At 40.3% G+C, this 15362-nt stretch overlaps 2 protein-coding genes across 3 annotated transcripts in view; both read left to right on the forward strand.

The window, feature by feature from the left end:
* Positions 1-15019, forward strand: parga (poly (ADP-ribose) glycohydrolase a). Of its 2 annotated transcripts, none has more exons than XM_077612494.1 (18): positions 1-182; positions 1007-1069; positions 1139-1621; positions 2217-2352; positions 2857-2979; positions 3069-3149; positions 3409-3483; positions 5389-5481; positions 6051-6205; positions 7762-7841; positions 7924-7984; positions 8076-8151; positions 9154-9301; positions 10828-10906; positions 10995-11103; positions 11253-11358; positions 12465-12593; positions 13210-15019. In XM_077612494.1, the coding sequence occupies exons 2-18, from the start codon at positions 1041-1043 to the stop codon at positions 13386-13388; spliced, it is 2142 nt and encodes a 713-aa protein (XP_077468620.1). In that variant the 5' UTR covers positions 1-182; positions 1007-1040; the 3' UTR covers positions 13389-15019. The 2 variants fall into 2 exon arrangements, with proteins under 2 accessions (XP_077468620.1, XP_077468621.1); XM_077612495.1 differs by having other exon boundaries at positions 1004-1069; positions 13210-14485.
* Positions 14554-15362, forward strand: part of ogdhl (oxoglutarate dehydrogenase L) — a 14103-nt gene continuing 13294 nt past the window's right edge. Inside the window, exons 1-3 of the mRNA XM_077612491.1 lie at positions 14554-14700; positions 15047-15124; positions 15203-15260. The gene's annotated coding sequence lies outside the window, so the exon portion shown is untranslated. The remainder of the gene's footprint in view (positions 14701-15046; positions 15125-15202; positions 15261-15362) is intronic.

Consider the following 15362-nt stretch of genomic DNA (forward strand, 5'->3'; position numbering starts at 1 on the left):
GTCAAGGAATAGCAGCTGTCGCGCTGCCATGTCAATAATGCAGAAATTGGACAATAACCATCTTTTAGTACAGTATATTCAAAGCTTTATAATGTGGCATCACGTAGTTGCAAACGGAATGAAAAGAAAATAAGTATTTAATGCGTCCAACTAAGATCGAACAACCTAAGAGGGACATGTTTGTAAGTTGTATCTTCTCATTTTGCACGGCGACCGCTAGCTCGATGCAGCTGCTTTGTCAGCCAGTAAATAGCACAAGATGTTTGTAATAAGCGACTCGATGCTAAATTAGCTTCGGATCTTGATTTAATTGCGTTAATGTTTGACTTGAGCTACATTTTACGCTTGAGCTAATTTTCCAATCGTTGTGTGCATTGAAGTTTTGGTACTAGTTGTATCTGTTTTTCACGTTTTCTATCGATGATTGTTTAGTGTTCATGACGTTCATCGACTTGCGTTTACGTGCGATTTTAGATGTGACTAATTTCATTCATCCACTGCTATTGAAAGCAACAGACGTCAAATTCATTTAAACTGGAATGGATGGCACCTAATGATCGTTCGATCGCAGCCATCCTCCCCAGACCAATTGGATTGGACACCTTTCGCCCTCAATAGCACACAGTATAGTACATTTTCATGTGTTTTCTTTGTTTCAGTGTTACAAGTGGTCATTTAACAAAGGTCGATGTAAAAACATCCTATCTTCAAGTGATAAGATATTTGCAAACTTCTTTCGCTGTGGAAAACAATGACACATTTACAACGTTACATAATATCCAACTATTCTTAGTGGGTAGTTTTTTGTTCCGATGCTCATTTCTAGGTAAAATTATGCATCCGTGGTAACATCGCAGTAAAATTACACTTGATTATTGACTCATCGCCAGTTAATTGCCGATAAATTGTTTGTGTCAGGCCTACCTCATTTTGAATATATGCCGATAGTTGACATAAGTATGTGACTTGTATCCTTCTTTTTAATGACTGACTTTTTTTTCAGCAGCTTTCGTCCATCTGTCTTGTTTGAGCTCTCAAATATGGATGCAGAAATGGATTCCCAGAGGAGGTACATAAAAAATACTTTTAGTGATATTTCATTGTTTGCACATTGCTCATTGTCTTGTGTACTTTATAGTGTGACCGGCGACAGCCAATCGCAAGGCGGATCGGTGGAACTCTTCTGCACACACCCAGAAGTAGACTGTTTTGAAAAAGGAGATACAGTCTCTCAAAATTTAATGGACGCCACTTCTTTAAGCACCGATCATTCACTCGCGAGCGTAAGTAGCAGCCCGGCCCCGCTGCCGTGTTCCAACGGACAGAAATCAAAGAGGCCCGGTTCCCCCGGTCCTCACCCCGTGAAAGCCACCTGCATCACCGCAAAATCCCCCAATTCCAAATCGAGGAGGGGCCCGTCAGCCGACGACGTGGAGATGCAAAGTCCCGACAGCCCGCTCGGTAAAACACTGGTCGGCGATTGCGTCGACCCTCGGAGCTGCGTCTCACAACCTGACGCCGTGCGTTTGGCCGTGGGAGCTGGAAATCTGGCAGTGGCCGACTCTAGCGATTCAGATTTAAGCCAGGACTTGCTTTCCAACCTGTCAGGTGCCACTCAAAGGTATTTAGAACACATATTTCTCCTTACATTTGCCCAATGGCAGCCACCAAGGTTCAATTGTTTACTGAAAATGTCACCTAGTCACTGGAATATTGATTTGCTCCTGCCGAGAATGGATATATCGGGGTGTTTACAGCAAGTGACTAAAAAGTCAATATTTTATTTCAAATACAAAATTAAAGCTTGGAGGCCACAGATTGAATGAATTGGACCTCTTTCATGGACAATGGCAGGCAATGAGTTGAGAAAGACGTAATTGTTTACAAAAATGTATAATGTAATGTCGTTAGAGTTATATGGTGCACTTAAATGTTCTCATAGTCTTTGAGGAGCTGAGTTTTTGTTGGATTGTCATGCAAAAAGTGCAAAAAAATAATTGTTCATTTTGTATCATAAAGTATCTAAGATTTATTTATGGCATATCTAATTGTTGTATCGCCATTTTGTGAGACTTGTATAGAAACTCGTAATTTGCCAAGAGGCACTCAGAGGTTCCAACCCCCAATGGATAGTAGTTTCTACTGTGTAATCCTGTTTTATCGCTGGTCCTCGAATACGGGACCCCAATTCTGATGATTGTCACTTGTCTGTGCAGTGTTCCATCTCCTGTCAACGACGAGACCGGAAGATGGCTGGGGACCCCCATTGATGAGCTGAACAGGATGCCCCAGTGTGCCCCCCCACTTTCTCACCTGAAAGCCATGCCTAGCTGTCACACTGTCACCGTCAGGGTGAGGAAGCTCTTCACTCTTCTTTATCCTCAATAACACTATTCAGCGTTTCAGTAAGGACGAGTGTTTTCATTTTGGCATTTCTCGTGATGTTTTATCGGGGCTGTCAAAAGGATTACTTTGATTGGGTTGATTTACTGATTTTTTTCTTTTTTTGTAGTGAGTTGCATAGTCTGCTCACCTATGAATCACATCACATATAAATTCGTTTTCAAAAGTAAAAGTAGTGGTTATCTTGATTAATTACTAAGATTATCATCTTTTTTCCTGGAGGATTACAGATTATTTGTCTTTAATTTTTTTTTTTTAAGTGTTGTTTTTTCCCTTTATATTTTTTAAATTGACACGAATAAAGTGAAAAATGCATCTTTGATTAAACTACCATAAATAGAAGGATTACCCTGGGATCAAAATAGCTGTCGATTAATATTCTAATTGATCAATTGCATGTGGTTCATTGGGGGAAGCCCTCTGGTTAATCCTTTTTACCTGTCAATCTCACAGACAGATCTCTTGAGAGAAGGAGAGGTTCCCGTCCCGTACCCCGGCAAGTTCAAAGACGCGTGGGACGACGTGTCTGTCAAGATGCCTTGCTCTGAGAAGAATCTATTTCCCGTGGAGACGGAGGTCAAAGTTATTCACGGACTCAGACGTGAAGCCAAAGTTGGAATCGTAAAAGCCATTGTTAAATAATGTCTAAATAACGTGTCCCTTAGGACGGTGGAGGTGTTCAGAGTCGCTGGGAATTAATCCACTCTGCCTTGCAAGGAGGCTTCAAAAGTTCTCTGGATGTGCGGGTAAGCATATCAATTTGTGGATTTACTATTAAATTAGACCACAGGGATTATTAGTTTAATTTTATTTAAGATAAGATGAAAATATCAAATTTTCTCACGTGACTCATTCCACTTTGGTTGAAAATATCCACAAGATGGCAGTGTTAGCTGGATTGTCTAACGTTCTTTCTGGTTTTAATAATCTAGCATGTTCACTGATAATATCAGTATTGAGTTCCTTGTTGGTGTTATAATCTGGAAACATTTTTTTATGTTTTAGGACGCCATCTTGCGATATAACACAGCACACGCCAAGAAATGGGACTTCACCGCCCTCAACCTCCTTTGCACTGAGGTATGTTAAAATGCTAAAATCAAGAACATGGAAGTTTTCTTTATACTTAAACTCTCTTTTTCGCATTTTGACTCTTTCAGTGTCGTTTTAAATTTTATGTTCAATAAATAAAAATACATTTTTTATTTTATCATGTGAAGACCATAAATAAAAAATGTATTCTATTTATTATTTTAAAAAAAAAAAGGGAAAAAACTACATCTTTAAATTATTTTTATTTTAGAAAAATTAAAAGTTCCAAAAAAAAAACATTAGATAATATTATTTTTATGCAATTATACACTTGGATAGTATTTATAGTCTAAAGTAGTTGGTTTTTTACCACATCTGCTTTAAATGCCCATTTAAAACAAAAATGATAAGCCTAGTGGAAAATAACGGAAAATAACAGAAAATAACGTGATTTGTATCTGACATGATGAGTCATGTAATTACCAAAATAATCCATAAAAATAAACATTTGAAGCGGGAGTATTGGCAAATGCAATCCTTTGTGGTATTTTAAGATCAAGCAAGATCAGATAGAGACCTTTCAAAATGTCTTGAGTTTGCGAAATCAATCATCCACGTGAGCCACTTTATTGCTTTATCCAATTAAATTAAAAGGATCATCCCATCAGGAGAAAAAAAATGCTAAGTAAGGCCATCAAGTAGAAGTTGCCTTTCGCCTGAGTGTCCTCCATTCTAATCCAAGCAAGGCTTTTCTTAGCATTCAGTTGAAAAGAATATACTGTCTATAGGTTGAACTAGGTAAATAATGTATTTTCAGTTCAAGAAAAGCCATAAAATGCATTTTTTATAGTATTATAAAATAAGTACATCATAGCACTCTGTGTCATTGCATCCTTTAGTCAAAGCAAAAATAAAATTAAAAAAACAATGTATTAAGTACAAAAATGTGACATTTCAACACCGAATTTGTCCCTAGTAGATGTCCAATCCATTTAAAGTGGGAGGGTGGCAGTGAATGTTCAGAACTTCCACTTCAAATGGATTGGACACCCATCACTGTCAATGGCATCAATACATAAAAGATAATAAGAAGGATTTTTTTAGCTGGGGGTCCCGTCCGCAGTGCCTTCCCATTTCTGGTCAATGGCCATAACCGCATGGGCTTCTCATATTTCTAACTTCCTTCTGCCACATCCACCATCTATTAGTCCCGCCGGAGCGTTTTTTTTATGATGGCTGCCAGCTCATTACTTTTGACAACGTTTAGTCAGAGCCGCTCGGCTGCCATATAAACGCCGGGCCGGACAAATTGCCGACCCGAGATACGGCAGTTGAAAATCAAGCCACCCCTGCCGCCGGCCGGCTCAATCTCTCACCGCGCGCGATTGGTCATTTGCATTAACTCCAGAAGGTCCATTTAATCAGTTGCCCTGCTTACCTTGATAGAATAAGGCGAGTGATTGATGACGCTGACATTTGAAGCCAATACGCTCATAAGTGATGTCGTCGTAAATCCGCCCGTATGACGGCATAAGTGTGTTTATTTTCGGGGGAACTGCTGAGGCAAGCTGAAGTATGTCGCCGCTGATTTTACTGTGCCGGGCCATAGCTTATAGATTGATACAGCTTTTCTTTTTCTAATTTTATTCTAAAAAAAAGAGGTGCATTTTGTCTCTTTAAGCCCCAATTGTATGACTTTATTGTGTGTTTTTTGTGCTTTTTTAAATTTTCTTATTTCTGTAGTCCTCAATGAAATAAGATGATTGATTGACTTGGTTTAATTGCATTTTGTCACGTTTAGCACCATTGGTATAGAGTGGGTTGTATATTTTTAGCAACCTTTAGGGAACAAATGAGGCTTTGGTTTTTCTAATGAACATAAAAAATGAAAATGATGTCATCCCAAGGAAAAGTGACATGGGTCAGAGCTCGTAATTCTTTTTCTCTTTTTAGTGTCTGGAACATTGTGAGGTTCAGCACCTTTACGAGGCCGTACTGCCTTCCATGGTCAAACTGGCACTGAGTGCCCCACGGCTCTGCACAATGGTACGTAACATCATCTCTGCCTAAAATAAACCACTTTTGGAAATGAATCATTTCCGCTCCCGTTAATTATCAATTTAAATTTAGCTGACAGGTTTAAAATGAAAGCGATCCCTAACAAAATAAATATCATTTAGCTAACAGCAATATATTTTTCTATTATTGAAACATAATCTGGCCGTTGGCAGGAATTTCATGTGCGTATCTCACCACAGGAGAGAATAGTTCTTTCTAGTGGTTTGTTAATGAAGTTTTCAGACATCCCCGCTTCGTATTACAGCGGTAAGATAGTAAGTGCTAGCGCTGATATTGACTGGTTAACTGGGACAGCCTGGGGAGGCTCTTTAGCGCTGATTGGCCAAGATGAATGAATCTGTCCATCTCAGACAAGACAGCCCTTAATTACTTTTCCCCATGTATTTATTGGAAGCCCCCTTGACACCATTGCTTGTTAGATTGCTATGCTAATTATCTGCCCCCATTAGACTTAAGAACCCCAGTATTACACTTGAGGAACTTTGTGTGTATTCAGTTTTCTCTCTTAGAAAGTCTTATTTTTTGTTATTTCTCAGCCGATCCCATTGCTAAAGTCAAGGATGAACCATTCCCTGACGATGTCTCAGGAGCAAATCGCCTGTCTTCTGGCCAACGCCTTCTTCTGCACGTTCCCGCGACGCAACTCCCGCAAGTCGGAGTACTGCAACTATCCCGAGATCAACTTCTACAGGTGGAAAGCATGTTTCTCAAAGTTGATCATACACAGTGAGTTCTTGGCGGAATCCCCTCTAGAAGCCTTTTTCAGTAGGACCAAGACGATGGATGACATGTTCATTTGGGCCTGTTCCTTCTTTTTTGGGGTAGTAATGCTATTGACTGAGCCACTGGAACAAAATGTAAGCTCTTATCTCAATGACATGACATTTTGAAAGCAAACTGGTTTCCTTTAGGGGGCACTACTGCCTAAAAAAAATCCTCAAGTTTGTTTCCAACATCAAACCGCAATATTTAAAATTTTAGTTTTTACTGCCCCCTTTTTAATTTTTATATATATATATATATATGAAAAAGCATTATTTAAACAAAGGATAATTGAAGGCTTTTTCCTTTTGATGTTTTTCATTGAAAATAGCCAATTGGCTGCCATTGACCGTGATAGACGTCCAATCCATTTTGACCGGGATACGATTGGAGGTCTGGTGGCGTCAATGGCAGTGAAGCCTGATCATTCTCTTCCAACGCTCCCGTCTTAAATGGATTGGACATCTACCGCGGTTAATGTTTCCAGCCATGTTCTAATGACATTTGACTACTAGCTGCCTTATTACATTTACAGTAATTTATCTTCACCTGCTGGACATAGTCCAGGTTTGGTCCCAACTCAATTTTCTCTTGTCTTCTCATTAGTGACATGCTTAATAACATCCGGCCTACTTGTATTTTTACCTCGTGATGGTCGCGCATACAGTCTGCTGAACAAGAAGTGTCATTTCCTGCTTTTGAAGACATCTCAGACATCATTGAAACCGTTTAAAACTCCATATTTGATGCGCCCAGTTCAAAAGAATTGGACTTCTGTCCCCGTCAAAGGTAGCCAATGAGTTAAGGTCATAAAGATGTTAACGATAAGCTGAGTGAAGAGGACTTTAATCAAATCAGCATCGATTCTAGTCGCCGATACCCGCGGTCCACCTTGACTATCAGCATTTCTTCCCGCAGCGTCACACGGAAACGAGTTTGTGAAAGGATGAGACGAGACAAGCAGCCTAAGTCTAAAATAGACGCTGGATCGTTATTGCCTATCTCCCCCTCCGTCCCAACCCCACCCTCTCCCTGTAATTGAGGGAGTGTCTGTCACTTTGCTTATTGGCTACCGTTGCGCTCTATCTTGGACAGGCAGCGTGGCAAGCAATCTGCTGATTGCTTTTTTTGGCACAACTGTCCATGTTTGTCCTCTCTTAAGTGATGGATATGTCGGAGGGGGAGGACGGAAAGCTCAGGCGTAGCGCTTCACTTGCACTTTTCCTCCCTGGGAAAAAATGGGTTAACTTATCGGTTGCTAGTGATGGCGATAGACACCCAGTCCATTTGAGCTCGGAGTGCCTAGCAGCCATTGAATGGGAAAAAAATAAACTACTACCATGTTCCGTTTTTATTATTTCAGGATAAAGCACTGTTAAATTGCCACTCGAGTTTTTTATGTTCTTGTGGACACTAACTTTGACGTGTAATGTAAGATTGAAAGATGTTCTCTTAAAAGAAGGTTGGATTTGTCTCTTCTTGCAGGTTATTCGAAGGCTCCTCATCACGAAAGATTGAAAAGTTGAAAACACTCATCTGCTACTTTAGGAGAGTTTCACAGAACAGTAAGCCTGAAACAATGACACTACCAGCCCTATTACCTCACAAAAAGATATATTTTACTTGTTGATCATCCTTGTCTTTTAGGACCCAAAGGGCTTGTGACCTTCACGAGACAAACAATAGACACACTTCCAAACTGGGAGAGGTATTCCTCAATTTCTTCCCCATTTCAAATTCATCTGCAAACTGTGAAAAGGCTTAGTGTGTTAATGAAAAGTGTATTTTATTTTTTCCAGCTGCCAGACTGAGCTGACACGCTTACATATCACATGTGAGGGAAAAATTGAAGATGACGGTTACGGGATGCTGCAGGTATGACATCATTTCTTAGCTGATCAAGTTTAATATAAATATGAGAAAAGTTCCAAAAGCACCAAAATCCAAATTTCACTTGAAGAATTCGCCATTTGTATTCCGACGTCATCGAAAGCCACGATGGGAGAACAAAAGAGCATCTATCTTGTCACCCTCAAGTCGCCATTTTAGACCCCTCCTAAGCATAGCAAGTGTAGATTTTTATATATACATATTTTTTTTGCTTGACAGCTGATGTATCCACATGAGTAGCTCAGAAAAACAAAAGTGTGGGATAGTGAAGACTCCGGAGTGTGAGCCATCCTGCGGGTGGATTGATGACAGCTTTTGTGCTGATGTTTTGATAGGCCAGACTCAACTGTCATTCTGTCAGACCCATGTGATCGCAGGATGAGTCTCGAGGTCAACCAGGAGAGGCGAGGATATAAACATACTAGCTGTCACACAGAATGACGTGGTTGCGGGCCAGTGAGCAGGACCCTCCCCCTCAAAGACATTTTAAAAGCAGCATTGTCATTAAAATGCAATAACATTCGCAACGTGCGCAGAGGGATTAAAAAAAAATTGTCGTCTTCTATACTGATAGGGTCTTCAGGAAGTAGAGTAGTGTTCACTTGAGGGGGGAAAAAAAAGTAAAAATAAAAAGAATTAATGAACTCTCTAAATACATTAGTTTTGGGTATGTTTGATGATTTGTCAATTAAAGCCCAAATTACAATGTAAAAGGAAGGAAAATTCAGTTTTATCAGAGTACCATCTCTCTTCTGGGTGGCTCCGAGATGCATCATTTTGCTTGTTCATTTGATTATTTCCAAACAAGACGGAAGCTCGTGATCTTGATCTGTGTTAAATGGCCTCGGTGGGTGGCAGGAAATTAGGGTACGCTAATTGGGTCATTTTCATGTACAGCTAACTGCAAGTGAAATCGATCAGCTTTTTTAAAAATTCTAAATGGAGGACTGAATATACTAAAAAAAAAACTCTTATTTCTCTCTTAAGGTGGACTTTGCAAACAGATTCGTAGGCGGTGGCGTCACTGGCCACGGCCTGGTCCAAGAGGAGATCCGCTTTATCATCAACCCCGAACTTATCGTGTCCCGTCTCTTCACAGAAGCATTGGAGCACAACGAATGCCTCATCATTACAGGTAGGCCCCAATTTTCACCAAACATACCCCATTACATTAAATCTACTGGTATTTTCACAGCCAGTCTAAAGTCACTTGAGGTGCTTCTAGTCCAAAAATTACGGTAAATCGCCTTTTCAGAAACATGTTGCAATCTCCAAGCTATTGGCCAACCCATGCGAAAATTCTGGTTAGAACAAGGAAGTTACAACATTAGGTGTCAACATAAAATAAAGGATTGAAACAATGATCTTAGTTAGCTGGTATAAAATTCCTAATTCACCGACTTGGTTATATTTTCATCGTGCCCATTTCAACACAATAGTGCTGCAGACAGAGAATGACGCTTTTGTCCAGCAAACCCACCAAACACAGAAAACCGCTTCATAAAAAAAAATCGACTTTTGTCTTAAGTACCGCGGCCAGAGACACGACGGCGCCGCCCAGTCTTCTCCGGTGCATTCATCTCTTTTTCCAAGTCACCTTCAGTTGTTGTTCACCGTCCTCCTCCGTTGCCATCGCCCTCCCTCTGTTCCTCCTCTCCCTCCTCCCCACTTAACTTTATTACATTCGGACAGAAAGGAATTTATAACTGCACTGAGGTCATCACTCCACTAATGGAATGGGCTAGTTACGTCTTATATTCATTAAAAGCTTGCAAGATATTCCTGGCAGGCAAGCAGTCTTTCTCTCTCTTTCTGTTTCTTCACCCAGCATATTTTATTCCTCTCTAATGTGGGTCTTCCCGTACGTTTTTAATGTGACGTCGGTGTACTCCGTTGTCAGATCGGAAGGTAGATGAAGGCCTCAATGTAATCTGGTGCTGGAAACCTTTTACGGTGGGAAACTTTCCGGTCCGAAGGATATCAGGGTGATCGGGGATGACGGTGGCACTTGCAGAATCTTGTAGAAGGCTTGTGACTGGATTTTAAAAAGTTAAAAAGACAAATAGGCAAAAATGATAATAATGCTGTGACGGCTGATTTCTTAGGAAAAATATTGTCATGGCCTGACAATGACAATTTTGGCTTTTCTGTTTAATGTGAAACCCCCAAAGACCATGTTTATTTAACAACGGCCAAAATAAGAAATGCCAAAAGTGTTGTGTTGTAAAATATTTCCGTGTTTTTTTTTGTGTGTGCCTGAAAATTCCAATTTGCCAATCCAATAAGCATGCCCAGCGTGTAAGTGGCATTCTTTCATTCATTTTCCGTACTGCTTATCCTGACAAGGGTCGCAAGGGGTGCTGGAACCTATTTTAGGCAACTATGGGCACCAGGCAGTGTACACCCCGAAATGGTGGCCAGCCAATTGCAGAGCACAAGGAGTAGGACAACCATTCATCCCCAGACTCATACCTAGGGACAATTTAATGTTCAACCAGCCTACCATGCATATTTTTGGTATGTGAGAGGAAACCAAATTACCCGGAGAAAACCCATGCAAGTGACAAAGCTCATTTCAATTCACAGCAGAGGGAGGGATGAAAAGATCCACATAATTGGATGTCTATCATGCCAATGCTTCTTGTGTCTTTATTCACGCAGGTGCTGAGCAGTACAGTCGATATTCTGGCTACGCTGAAACTTACAAGTGGGACGAGTGCTACAACGATGAGACTCCCAGGTATTATTGTGTTCGCAGGCAGATATTTTTTATCCTCCTAGGCGTCAAGCCGCTTTCAAAATAACGCTGTCTCCTTGTTAATTTGAAGGGATGACTGGCAGAGACGATGCACGGAGATCGTGGCCATCGATGCGCTGAAATACAAACACTTTCTAGAACAATTTGTCCCTGAAAAGATGACCAGAGAGCTCAACAAAGTAAGACGTATAAATTAGGACTCTCTTTTTACTCTTCAACAAAATCTTCTGTTTAAACACCTCTCTTCCCCCATTAAAAATGTGGTTTCATTTTATAAGCTTTTTTCTCATTGTACTCAGCCTTTGCGATCTTTGCCCGCTTTTTTCAGGCTTACTGTGGATTCTTCCGAAATAACGCCAACACAAAGCACCTGTCTGCAATCGCCACCGGGAACTGGGGATGCGGCGCTTTCGGCGGAGACACGCGACTCAAAGGTAGCGGTCGAATCAAATCGGAAAAGTGACAAATCCTGGAACCATGGCGGTGTTTATGCAGATTAAAGGCTTGGATTTATTTAAAATAAGACAATTTATATATATATATATATATATATATATATATATATATATATATATATATATATATATATATATATATATATATATATATATACGTATTTAATCTTATTTAACCGATCCGTATGACAAATTCCCTTTAGAAAGGGTTAACAAAGCTGTCATTTCTGAAACGTAACATCCCCCGCTCAATTAGTAGCCAGCCGTTGTGTCACTCATTCGTTTCTTCCATCCCTCTATCGATCGGCTGACACGCGTTTATGCTTTCCATTAAACCGCCGATTGATTACAGGCAAGGGAGCAAAAGTATAGACTGGCGCTAGATCGCTCTCGCTAAGCGAAAGCCCACTTACCGTCCCAGAGAAGACTTAACATCTCCCATTGCTAACGCTCAAAGTGAAACAAATTCAGCTTCCGCTCAGAGTACAAAGTATCGTATTGTGAAAGATTAGAGCCTTTGACGACAATAGACGTGCAATCCATTTGAGTCGGGAGTCGATACATTTTATTGATCTTATTTAAGTAATATTAAAAAGGAAAAAAACTTTTTTATTTTTATTTTAAAAATAAAGGGAAAAAACAATACATATTACCTATGTTTATGAATTTTTCAAATGCACTTCACAAAAGGAAAAACAAAAAAATAGTGAAATCTAATGCTGCCTTTGTTAAATTTCCTTATCTAATACATATTAAATGAAAAAAAACGTTTTAAACGTAATTTAATACATTGAAAAAATAAACAAAATGTTTTTGCAGTGAACCAGGTGAGATATTTGCAAACATCTGCTTTTCTTGGTTCATAATTTGAAGCCCATAGAAATTGCACAGATGATTTATACAAGCGTCGGTTAGTCAACTATTCACAAAAACTAATCAGTGATTTACCAATTAGCTAAATAATTTTTTTGTTCTTATTGCTGCCGCTAAAAAGATGAAAAATCTCTGAAAAATCCCATATTATAATTCAAACTAAACGGCCACTGTTTCCCTTTTTTAGTCTTTTTGTCTTGAATTTCGCGTAGCGCTGATTCAGCTGATGGCAGCGGCGGAGGCGGGCAGGGACGTGGCCTACTTCACCTTTGGAGATGCCGCCCTCATGCGAGATGTTCACCGCATGCACGCCTTCCTGACGGAGAGACACGTCACTGTGGGTAAGGCCGACCACTTTGTCAGCGACAGCGATAGACGTCATATGCATTTGAATTGGGATCACCGCCATTGAATTAACAGCATCTTATTCATTGATTTTGTTCATGCATTTTTCTTTTCTTAATGAATTAATCCTATTTTCACCCCTCAAAGTCCGGCCGTTAGTCCATAAAAACAGTCTAGCGGATTTTGTCTGTCTTTGCAGCCAACGAGTTAGTGCTCGCCTCGCTGTAAATGTGAGTGGGACGTTGTCAGCCAACATTGAGCTGGGGAAGATGGAGAGGCTTGTCCTTGTCGCCACAATTACGACGCCAATATGCGTAGGGGGAAGGAGAAGAAAAAAAACCCGTCTGCCCATGTGTATGCGAAGTTATTACACCTTATGGGCCATATCCTTTTCTGGGGCCCATCCATTCAGCCTGAGAGTGGATTACTTGCGACCCCAGCCTCCCCCTCCGCTTTTCATTTCCCCCCCGTTGACATTTATTGAAGCCTCGCCGAGAAATTCCCCTCCAGTCATTCATTTCCTAAAGTGGAGTTACAGAGACGCACGCACAAGCAGTTTTTCATCACGTTTCAATTCTCAACCTATGTGTCTTTTTCTTTTCTCGTTTTCAGGGAGGTTGTACGGGCTTCTGAACCAGTACGCCAGCTCAGTTTGCAAGAACTGCCGCGCCACCAGACCCAATGTCAGCCTCTATGATTTCATCTACCGGAAGATCTCGCCCTCCGCCGTCGACACCTCGGACTTTGCTAAGGACTCTGGGATGTCCCCCGTGACGTCAGACTGTCATTAAGAATAGAGTGGGGGAGGGTTGACGCAACTGGCCCTTCTCCTGCTCGGAAAATCTCAGTCGTGTGATCACAATCGCTCTTTCAGGTGCATCTTCGTAATTAGAATATTGTGGAAAACTGTTCTGACTAGTTTAATCCTGCCCCAGTTGTTTATTTTCATCAATTATTTTGGCTTCTAGTCCACTCATTGGTAATATGTAAACCACACGTTAGTTTTTGTTGTTACGTTTAGCTGGAAATTTGCATTGAAAGCATGTAAATATTAATAATTACTTTTCATTTTTTCTACTTAGAAAATGTAATGACAACAATAGTCTTTTAAGGGAATTTTAAAATGAACAGTCTATAAACCAGTGGTTCTTAAAACCTTGTTACCGAACCCCACCAGTTTCAAATGCGCATTCACCGAACCCTACTTTAGTGTAAAATAAAATACGATTTTTTTCAAATTCAAGATAAATAAATTCCTCGTAGCACTGATTGGCCAAGGAATGTCACGTGAGTCTACAATATTCTTATTTATGGAGATGCACTTGATCCCACAAGCTTCCTTTTAAGTTTGTGGTCTTCCCTAACTTTCAAACTACCAAAACACAGCCTGGCCTTTTTCACTGGTGGTGGGTGTTTTTTTTTCAGGAGTCTTGTGGTGGAACTCTTTCCAGTTCGTAGCAATAGTGAATCCTTCTGGCTTTTTTTTGTATCACCAATGTAGATGGGTGGGTGTCCAGTTTTCATTTGCGTCACGCTTCCTTTGCAGAGTACTGGATTGAAGAAAAGCTTTCCACGGCTGTTTTTGGTTTTTTGAAGAGAGCTACAAAATTCAAGGGAATGCAGTGGTGCCTTGAGATACAAGTTTTCATTTGCTAAAACATTGATCTTTCCTCAGTGAAATGACTGATATTGCTAGGAACAAGACCGAGACTGAGACCCAAACAAGACTAAAATCAAAGCTTGGCACTAAATCATCACCTAGCATGCCCAAGACTGAAACAAAACCAGGACTATTACCAACTTAGCTTTGAATAGGATCTTAATATGGTGGATTGCTGTCATCCAATAATGTTTATACATCAGTAAAATTCTTCAATCTTGAAATTCAGCAGACTCAACAAAGTCATTGCCGCCAGCATCCAAATGGCTTGGATGACATTCGCCATCGACGACAGTCAATGAGTTTTTCACGACACAAAATCCAGGACTTGTTGCCTGATTATTTTCAGTATTATCTTTATGCTTCTGTTCTATTTTAGTGACTATTGTCCCTGAAAGAAGCCACACGTGACGTGGAGATGCTGCGCTGTAGTCTATGCATGGGTAACCTACAGTATATCTTATCAAATACTCCACACTTATGCTGCTCATTTGTATATCTTTTTCTTTTATTATTTAAACACTAGCTGATCAAACCACAACTGCAAAGGGCCATCAATCTCCTATCCCAAAGTGCAAAAGGACATTAATTTTATGAGTGGTACAGTCAGACTTGCACGTTCAATCTCATTTTGTTGAAATTATAGTACGGCCTCTATTTAATATATATCCACTAACGGCTGTATATGTATGGCATATTGTACTGTAGATTTTTAGGTTGTTCTCTTTATGACGGTTTCCTAATTAAAACCTACCCTGATCATGTTTTCTGTTTTGCAATTATTCATAGGTGAAGGAGGAAAGAGCCAAGTTTGATTGCGTGCAGCTCCGTCACTTGATTTCACCAAATCGTGCATTATTGAACGAGGTGATTGATTTTCCCGTGCCTACGGCTCTCGTGGCAAATTAAATTGGGCCTTAATACATGCTTTATTAAATGAATTAGGCTTCCTAAGTAGCGTCACGACTTGGAAATCCATAAATGCTGGCGAGGCTCGGATGGGGTAAGTGGATTACGCGTTATACGCCTCCAAATGACACTTTGCTACAAAGTCACTTTGGGGAGGGGATGTTTTTGATTTGTACTATGTGGAGCACCTTGTTTT

This window comes from Stigmatopora argus, chromosome 11 (assembly GCF_051989625.1).
Source record: "Stigmatopora argus isolate UIUO_Sarg chromosome 11, RoL_Sarg_1.0, whole genome shotgun sequence".
Taxonomy (NCBI): Eukaryota; Metazoa; Chordata; class Actinopteri; order Syngnathiformes; family Syngnathidae; genus Stigmatopora; species Stigmatopora argus.